The 10,648-nt window shown below is 38.9% G+C and overlaps 1 protein-coding gene across 1 annotated transcript; it reads left to right on the forward strand.

Moving 5' to 3' along the window:
• The first annotated feature begins 779 nt into the window (after nucleotides 1-779).
• Nucleotides 780-1,741, forward strand: LOC137216575 (olfactory receptor 5G9-like). Its single transcript, XM_067722675.1, is given in 2 exon segments — nucleotides 780-1,326; nucleotides 1,329-1,741. Coding segments are annotated over 2 exon segments (960 nt in total).
• The last annotated feature ends 8,907 nt before the right edge of the window (nucleotides 1,742-10,648 follow it).

Genomic DNA, 10,648 nt, shown 5'->3' on the forward strand with positions numbered 1-10,648 from the left:
GGAAAATTTTGGTACTGTCATATTAAAGGTGAGGAAACTGAAGCTCAGATAGGTTAACTAGCTTGTCTAAGGTCACACAGCTAGTAAGCCATAGTATTGGATTCTAACCCCCCTATAATTGATCCTGGAGCTTGCCCTCTTACCTCTGTATTTTATTGTTTTATATTATATTCCCCCTCCACTCATCCCCTGCTGTCCCTCAAACACACAACTGATAATGAAAAAACTAGTTTGTAGAGTCCCTCCCATGTCTAAGATTTGTGTCCTTGACTTTATATTCAGGTTAAACTTTGGCTGAGGACAGGTTTGGTGCTGGGAAGAAGAAGTATGGAGAAGGAGGAAGAAAATTAGGATTCACTGAGTACCTGCTTTCTTCCCATGCCTTGCTAGATATTTTACATACACCTACTATCACCTTTAGTCCTTACAACCAGTCTTACAAGATTGGTATTTTATCCCTGTTTACAAAGAAGACTCGGAGAGGTTAAGACACTCCCCCGAGGTCACAGAGAAAATAAGTGGCAAAATTTGAGATTAAGAACCATTCTTCTGACTTCAAATTCCATTCTCATACCTTTAAACCTTGTATACAATAGGCTGGAGGGTAGCAAGAAATAAGTGAGCCAGGATCAAGTATTTGTCACAGTTGACACACACAACTGTGTGTGTCATGCCCTAGGTAGCCAGGACCAGATCCTACAGGTCTCTGTTTAAGGACTTGAGCTGTACACGTCTCCCTATTGTCATGCATATCCCTCCCGCAGACCTGCAGTGGCCCAATGGGAGCAGGCAATGCCAGTGAGTTGAGCGAATTCTTCCTTGTGGGCTTCACCAATGAGCTTCAGCTTCAGCCCGTCCTCCTTGCCCTCTTCTTCCTCATCTATGCAGTCACAGTAGTTGGAAACCTGGGCCTCCTTGTTCTCATTGTGGTGAGCTCCCGACTCCACACTCCCATGTATTTCTTCTTCAGCAACCTGTCCTTTATTGATTTATGTTATTCTTCCATTACCGTCCCCAAAATGTTGATGGGGTTTTTCTCTGGTTGCCAAAACATCTCCTTCTCTGGTTGTGTAGTCCAGACAAGCTGCTTTGTGATCTTTGCTGTCACTGAGTTCTTCCTCTTGGCCTCCATGGCCTATGACCACTACGTGGCCATCTGCAGCCCTCTGCTCTACCATATCATCATATTTCCAAGGTTCTATTTGCAGCTAGTGGCTGCCAGCTATGCAGTGGGCCTAATGAACACAGTGCTCCTCACTAGCACAACCTTTCATCTGGCCTTCTGTAAGTCCCATGTCATCACTCATTACTTCTGTGATATTTCTCCCCTTTAAAACTCTCCTGCTCTGACACACAGGTCCTTCGGCTCCTCCTGTTTGTTTGTGGTGGTTTTAATGTGTCTGTGTCCCTTACAGTAGTCCTGGTCTCCTACACATGTGTCTTCATGGCTATCATCAGAATCCCCTCAGCCCAGGGCAAACATAAGACATTCTCTACTTGTGCATCCCACCTGACTGATGTCAGTTTGTACTATGGAACCATGGTATTCATTTACTCGTGCCCAACCTCTGAGTACTTACTAGGCAGGGAAAGGCTGTTCTCTGTATTTTACACAGTGGTCATCCCCATGCTCAACCCCATGATCTACAGTCTGAGGAACAAAGATGTGAAGGAAACATTTGGGAATGTTCTCAGGAAGACCTCACAATTCTTCCCCCTCCCCATACCCAGATTTCCATGATGTTCAATGAAATAAAGGAAGGACAGAGAAGGGAAGAAGAGGTAGGTGATGTGTTTTTGGCCACCAACCATGTCTCAAGCATTATTCTAGGCATTTTAAATAGGTTAGACCTTGAATCCTCTCCACAACTCTGGAAGTCAAATATTATTATTTTAATTTTACAGATGAGGAAACTGAGGCCCTGAGTGATTTGGAGATTTGTCCAAGGTCATATAGCTTGAATGCAGTGGAAACTAGATTTCAATTCAGGACTGCCTGACTCTGAAACTCCCTTTCTACTACATTACACTGTTTCTGCATAAGGCAAGATGCCGCCCTCTCTTATTAACCTTCAGGGCCCAAGGTTTCCGAATTTTTTCACTTTCTGGTAAATCTGGTCTCTCAAATTTATATTAGCTTCTGTCCCCTAAGACCCACTCCCTTTCCCATAGCCAATTATTTATCTGTGGCTTTGTATTATGCCTCATCTTGTCATTAAATTAATGAACACGTTGTTTACAGAGCCCTATACCAGATGCAGGGGTGGAGAGGGATGACAAGGAAGAAATCTATGGTCACTAACTTTTGGCATCTTTCAATTAATTTATGGAAGACAGAAGATCCCACCCAAAAGGCAACTGAACTATGACTTTTCATTTAAATTGACATTTATTGAGTCCTTTCTATGTGATAAATGCCAAATCACTTACCTCATAATCCTCCTAAGAACTCTGTGATATAGGTACTATTGTTGCTCCCATTTTACAGATGAGAATACTATAGCTAAAAAGCATTAAGTAACTCACTCAAGGTAACACAGCTAATTAATGGTTAATACAGAGTTGATTGAATCCGGGTCTCTTTGTCCAAAGAGCTTATTTCCTTTCCATTCTGTTATATCACTTCCTGGATTACTGGGGTGCCTATCAATAAGCACCAAGGGATATAAGCTGTGAGTCTGGGACTCAAGGCAAAGGAAGCAGAATGGATTGGGTTCATAAGAGAGCCTCTAGGAAGAGGTGGGTGGTTTGAATAAAATCTATGAAGAGTGAGGAGTGGTAAGAATGGATGAGTAGTGAAGGGAATGAGGGGATCTTGGAATCAAAGGCTGAGATAATAGAATCTAGATGCATAAAAGGCTGGTTTGGCTGGAACAGGGTAGAAGGCAAATTTAGAAGCAAAGGTTATTGACAAAATGGGGTGATGTTTGGGTAGGGCTGATATACCTTCTTTGTAGGTCTTGCTAACATCTAAACAATTCCTTAACTACGATACGTGAGGAAGTTCTAAATAGAGCTCTGATTTCCCTAAATTGACCCAAGATGGCTTTGAGTGGGTGAATACTTACAGTTGTGGTAAGAATCATATTTTATTGAGACCAAGACCTCCATAAAACTTTACTCTAGCTTTACTCTGTTCTCTGTCTACAGTCCACACTACTCAGATTGGCCAGACAACAAACAAATGTGAGGCTTTGGGCTTCCCTGGTGGCACAGTGGTTGAGAGTCCACCTGCCAATGCAGGGGACGCGGGTTCGTGCCCCGGTCCGGGAAGATCCCACATGCCGCGGAGCGGCTGGGCCCGTGAGCCATGGCCACTGAGCCTGCGTGTCCAGAGCCTGTGCTCCGCAACGGGAGAGGCCACAACAGTAAGAGGCCCGCGTACCGCAAAAAAAAAAAAAAAAATGTGAGGCCTTGATTACAAGAAGCTATCAGGGAATTACTTCCTGACTCAAAACTTGTCATCAGGTTAGGTTTGGGCAAGGTCTAAACAAGTGTGACCTAGTGTAGTCGCTTCAAGTCTAAAGGCAGCCAGACCTAGAGGAGGATCTTGTTTTCTGACACCTTCCTTATTGGGAATTCCTCTGCCCTAGAGCAGACTTTTCTCTATTTTATCATTTGCCTGGACTATTGCAGTAGCCTCCTAACTGGTCTCACTGCCTCCAGGCTTGCCCTGACCAATTTATCCTCCACACTGCTGCCTTATGATTATTCTAAGCAGAAGTCTGACTACATCCACTGTTCTACTTTAAACTCTTCAATGGCTTTTTATTGTCCTCAGAATAAAGTTCAGAATAAAGTCCAAATCCTTTAACTCACAGATCCTCCACAATCAGAATCTTACCTCTCAAACTTTATCTTTCACAACCCCTCTTCCCTTCCCCATACTTCATATCCTCCCCTTTGCACTTACTATTTTCTTCATTCAAAACACCCTCACTTTTCAGCAAAGATACTCCCCATATTTTTAATCAAGACCTTCCTGCTGAGCTGACCAAAAGTGTTCACCCCTTCCTTGGAACTTTAGAACCAATGATTACAGCATGCAATCATCCTATACTACCTTATTCTATTCCACTTTTCTTATACCCATATCTTGCTTCCTCTACTAGATTGTATGCCTTGCAGGGGAAGACCAAGGTGTCTCATACCTATCTAACCACCTCAGTGCCTGGAACCAAGTTGGCATTAATGAAATGTTGTTCATGGGAAGAATAAGAACTTTTCACTGGGCTTTGCCATAGGCATTAGTGTCTACTTCTTTTTTTTTTTTTTTTTCCGGTACGCGGCCTCTCACTGCTGTGGCTTTTCCCGCCGCAGACCACAGGCTCCGGACGTGCAGGCCCAGCGGCCATGGCCCACGGGCCCAGCCGCTTTGCGGCATGCGGGACGCTCCCAGACCGGGGCACGAACCCGCGTCCCCTGCATCGGCAGGCGGACTCTCAACCACTGCGCTACCAGGGAAGCCCATTTGTGTCTACTTCTGAACCCTCTGAAAAGCCAGAGGGGTATTACTAATTCACCCCCTCCTTTTCTTTTTCAATAGTCTACCTCCCCTCCAGTATTTACTTCCCGTTTGACCTTTTCTTATGCCTCTGCCTGCGCCCCCCACCCCAGCATTATAACTCAGCATTTGCAAATACATTGCTTTCTATTGATTTGATGTGTGTGTGTTGTATTCCATCTAGATTACAGTTCTATGGGAAAATGGATGACATCTGTATTTGACTTTCCCAGTAATAGTGGGCTGTGCAAAGCAAGTGCCCATTGGGTGAACAAATACGTGCCTGTAGCTGAAGAGCGTTTATGTGGAGCTCAAAGCAGGGCAGAGTTAACTAGATATGAGTTTAAGAAGGGAATAGGGAGCTAGCATTTATTGTGAGCCTAGCAAATGCCAGACACTATGATAAATCCACAGATTATCTCATTTAATCCTCACAACAAACTGATTTAAATTTTTTTAAAATTAAGACTTTATTTTTTAGAGAAGTTTTAGGTACACAGAAAAATTCAAAGAAAAGTACAGACAGTTTTCATATATCCTCTGCCCCTACATATACATAGCCTCCCCCATTATTAACATTCCCCACCAGAGTGGTACATTTGTTTCAATTGAGGAACCTACATTGACACATCATAATCACCCGAAGTTCATAGTTTATATCAGGGTTCATCTTGATGTTGTATATTCCATGGGTTCAACAACGTGATTTTATCCTGACTTTATTAGGAGTATCAGAGGATTTGTGGCTTGCTCAGTTACACATACACAGACAGTATGGGATAGAGTCAGAATTTTGAACTCAAGTCTGTATGATTTTCATGTTAAACTACTTTTCCAACCTTTATTAGAGTGATCATTTCACTTTTTAAAAATCCTAGGTTTGTGCTATATACATGTGGCATCAAGGCACTGAGAGATGAACACTGGAGACTGAGTCAGTAGCAACACATTTTCTTTAGATTGAGCCCTTGCTTAACACATCTGAGGCACAGAGGGAAGAAAGAAATAAAGATAAGGAAGAACGGGAGGAAAGAAAGAAGGAAGGAAGGGAGGGAGGGAGGGAGGGAAGAAGGGAATAAAGAAGGAAAGAAAATGTCCTGCCATCCCATTCATTTAGAAAGTGTAAGGGTGGGAGTGGAGGGTCACCACACCCTCTGGTCTGCTCTTAGGGCTTTCTCCTAAAACCAGACCCAGGTAGGAGAAGGAGAGATTTCCCAAAAATCACTTCAGCCTCTTGCTCAGATACCTGAGAAAACACCAATTCTCATAGGAAAACTGCCAAAACTTCTTTAGAAACATATTTTAAGAAAGGGACCCTTGGGAGTGTCTAGAATCTTTAAAGACTTTACCAGTAGCCATGTGTTCCTTCAAGAACTTCATGAGGTTCCAATGCACAGGAGCCCTGCTTAGCTGAAGGAAGGATACTGAGGTCTGGTCCCTACATTGCTCTATAATTGCTCACTCCACCCTGAGACCATTGTCCCTTTGGTGACTTGAAGAAAGTTCCCAAGAGATGCACATTCTAGAAGCAACTGCTTTTCCTTGTGAATGAGGTGACTCCTAATTGTCACTGGCCTTGCCTAGATAATACGACTTGATGAACATGATTTAGTATTCCTTGTTTGGGCTTCATTCTGAACAGTGTGCCTCACCCTCCAAAACCAAGTCCTCTTGAGAACTTATTGAGAGGGCAGGGCTTGGATTTACTAATATCAGTATTATGTAAAATAGTAATAACAACCAAGCAAGAGCACCTCTGGATGATTGAGTGCCTACAATCCCAGAACTTATTGTTTTACACACAATTTCTCATTGCATTTTACAGACAGAGAAACTGGGGCTCTGAGGGATGAAACAATTGGACAGAACAAGAGAAAAATGAACAGATCCTTATTACTAGAAGGGAAATTTTAACACACCATTCTCAGAAACTGATAAAGCAGATATGGAAGAATATATGATATTAAACAGCACAATTATGAAGTTTGAGTTAATACACAAACACACATACATATCAAGTCCTGGGCCCCCAAAATATAGGATACACATTATTTTCAGTCACATTTGAAAGATTTACAAAACTGTAACACAAGTCAAGTATCAAAGCCAGTCTCAAATTCTAAATAAGCAATATCATATTAATAACATTCTCATAAAAATGCAATAAAATAGAAGTTAATAAAAAATACCCCCAAACCCCCATACATTTAGACAAAAATCCTTCTAAATGGAATAAAGAAAAATTTTAATTAAAATTACACACAATTATTATTGAATGACATATATCAAATTGTAGAGTGTAACTGATGTGATATAAGAAAATGTGATGTATGCAATATGAAACAAAATAGCTGAATGTTAATATGTTAAGCATTCAACTCAAAAAGTTAGAAAAGAATTGTGAAGTGAACCAGAAGAAAGAAAAAGAAAAGAAATAAATATCAAAACAGAAATTAATGAAATAGGAAACAAAAATAAAAATGCTTAATAAATCTAAAACCTAATTTGTTAAAAGCTTAATAAAATAGACAGTATTCTGATAAGATTGAAAAAGTAAAAAAGAATCAAGACCTGAATAATGAATATGAGCAATGATAATAGGAATATTACTAAACATTTTAGATTTTTAAAGTAATGAGTATGTTATGAAATATTTTATGCCAATAAATATAAAAATGTTGATGAGATGAGAAATTCTGTAGAAAAATCCAAATTAACAAAATTTTATTCAAGAATAAGTTGAAAACATGAATAGGCCATTAGACACTGAAGAAGTTCAATCAGTAGCCAACCTCTCTGCCAACAAAGGCATCAATCCCACATTCTTTCACAGGTAAGGTTCATCAAACTATCACAGAACAGGAAATCTCTACATTATATAAAATATTCCAGAGAACAGAAAAAACAGGAAAATCTACCCAATCCATTTTATGAGGTTAGTAAAATCTTGAAACCAAAACCAGACAAGCTTGTTTAAAAGACCAAAAATTATATGCCAATCTCACTTTTGATAAAAATCTCAAAAGTCCTAATTAAAATATTCATTAATTGAACTCAACAAATGTATAAAAATAATACTATACAATCAAATGGGCTTGTTTTCAGGCATTAAATTATAGTCTAACCTTAGAAAATCCATTACTACAAGACATTACTTAAGCTGATTAAAGAGAAAATAATATGTATTCATCTCAATAGATTTAAAAAATTAAATGAAATTCAACCACTCTTCTCTATGGAAAAAAAAAACCCTTGAAACAAATCAAAATAGAGGGAAAAGTTTAATCTGACAGTGATAGCTACCAAAAACCTAAAATAAACATTATGATTAATGTAGAAGCTTTAGAAACATTTTCATCAGAGCCATGAACAAGATAAGGATAACTGCATTCCAAATTGCTATTTAACATTGCATTAGAGAGATCACTGTCAATTCAATAAGACAAAGAATAGAAATAGATTAAAGCACTGGAATGGAAGAAAGTATCATTATTCATAGACTACCTGATTGGTTACATAGAAAACCAAAGAGAATTTTCAGACAAATTATTTTAACTATTAAGGGAATTCGTAAATATTGTTGCAAAGAAGATATTTTTAGAAACTCAATAATAATCTTATACAGTAGCAAAAACAATTAGAAAATAGAATTTTTTAATAGTTACCATTCACTGGCTAAAATGAAGAAAACTGATAACATCAAGTGTTGTTAAGGATGTGGGACAACTCTAAGAACTTTGCATATATTGTTGGTGGAAATGCAAAAATGGTATAGCCATTTTATAACGCAGATTGGCAATTTTTATGAAGTTAGACATACACGTATTATATGACCCAGCAACCTCACCGTAGGAATTTATCCCAGAGAAAAGAGAACACGTCCACACAAAGACTTGTCATGTGAATGTTTATAATAGCTTTATTCATTATAGCCAAAAGATGGACACAACCATGAGCTGGTGAATGGATATACTGTGGTACATCCATACAATAGAATACTACTCAGCAATAAAAAGGAAACTACTGATATAAACAAAAACATGGGTGAATCTGAAAAACATTATCCTGGGTAAAAGAATTCAGGCACAAAGGCCTATATACCATATATAATAATTCCACTTATATAAAATTCTAGAAAAAAACAAACTATTGTGAAAAGAAATATATCCCCAGTAGCCAGGGACCCAGTGTGAGTGGAGGAGATTCATTTCAAGGGGCATGAGGAAACTTTTTTGAGTGAAGGAAATGTTCCACATCTTGATTGTAGTCACCATTGCACAACTGTATACATTTGCCAAAACTCATCACATAACTGGTGAATTTTATTGTTTGTAAATTATACCTCAATAAAACTAGTTAAGTCATATGGTAGTTCTATTTTTAGTATTTTAAGGAACCTCCATACTGTTCTCCATACTGGCTGTATCAATTTACATTCCCACCAACAGTGCAAGAGAGTTCCCTTTTCTCTACACCCTCTCCAGCATTTATTGTTTCTAGATTTTTTGATGATGGCCATTCTGACCGGTGTGAGATGATATCTCCTTGTAATTTTGATTTGCATTTCTCTAATGATTAATGATTTTTTCATGTGTTTGTTGGCAATCTGTATGTCTTCTTGGAGAAATGTCTATTTAGGTCTTCTGCCCATTTTTAGAATAGGTTGTTTGCTTTTTTGTTATTGAGCTGCATGAGCTGCTTGTAAATTTTGGAGGTTAATCCTTTGTCAGTTGCTTCATTTGCAAATATTTTCTCCCACTCTGAGGGTTGTCTTTTGGTCTTGTCTATGGTTTCCTTTGCTGTGAAAAAGCTTTGAAGTTTCATTAGGTCCCATTTGTTTATTTTTGTTTTTATTTCCATTTCTCTAGGAGGTGGGTCAAAAAGGATCTTGCTGTGATTTATGTCATAGAGTGTTCTGCCTTTGTTTTTCTCTAAGAGTTTTATAGTGTCTGGTCTTACATTTAGGTCTTTAATCCATTTTGAGTTTATTTTTGTGTATGGTGTTAGGGAGTGTTCTAATTTCATACTATTACATGTACCTGTCCAGTTTTCCCAGCACCACTTATTGAAGAGGCTGTCTTTTCTCCACTGTATATTCTTGCTGCCTTTATCAAAGATAAGATGACCATATGTGCATGGGTTTATCTCTGGGCTTTCTATCCTGTTCCATTGATCTATATTTCTGTTTTTGTGCCGGTACCATACTGTCTTGATTACTGTAGCTTTGTAGTACAGTCTGAAGTCAGGGAGCCTGATTCCTCCAGCTCTGTTTTTCATTTTCAAGATTGCTTTGGCTATTCGGGATCTTTTGTGTTTCCATACAAATTGTGAAATTTTTTGTTCTAGTTCTGTGAAAAATGCCAGTGGTAGTTTGATAGGGATTGCACTGAATATGTAGATTGCTTTGGGTAGTAGAGTCATTTTCACAATGTTGATTCTTCCAATCCAAGAACATGGCATATCTCTCCATCTATTTGTATCATCTTTAATTTCTTTCATCAGTGTCTTATAATTGTCTGCATATAGGTCTTTTGTCTCCTTTGGTAGGTTTATTCCTAGATGTTTTATTCTTTTTGTTGCAGTGGTAAATGGGAGTGTTTTCTTGATTTCACTTTCAGATTTTTCATCATTAGTGTATAGGAATGCCAGAGATTTCTGTGCATTAATTTTGTATCCTGCTACTTTACCACATTCATCAATTAGCTCTAGTAGTTTTCTGGTAGCATCTTTAGGATTCTCTATGTATAGTATCATGTCATCTGCAAACAGTGACAGCTTTACTTCTTCTTTTCTGATTTGGATTCCTTTTATTTCTTTTTCTTCTCTGATTGCTGTGGCTAAAACTTCCAAAACTATGTTGAATAATAGTAGTGAGAGTGGGCCACCTTGTCTTGTTCCTGATCTTAGTGAAAATGCTTTCAGTTTTTCACCATTGAGGATGATGTTGGCTGTGGGTTTGTCATATACAGCCTTTATTATGTTAAGGAAAGTTCCCTCTATGCCTACTTTCTGCAGGGTTTTTATCATAAATGGGTGTTGAATTTTGTCAAAAGCTTTCTGTGTCGCTTCTCTGGTGGCGCAGTGGTTGAGAGTCCGCCTGCCAATGCGGGGGATGTGGGTTCCTGCCCCAGTCCGGGAGGATCC

Source organism: Pseudorca crassidens, chromosome X (assembly GCF_039906515.1).
Source record: "Pseudorca crassidens isolate mPseCra1 chromosome X, mPseCra1.hap1, whole genome shotgun sequence".
In the NCBI taxonomy this organism is placed as follows: domain Eukaryota; kingdom Metazoa; phylum Chordata; class Mammalia; order Artiodactyla; family Delphinidae; genus Pseudorca; species Pseudorca crassidens.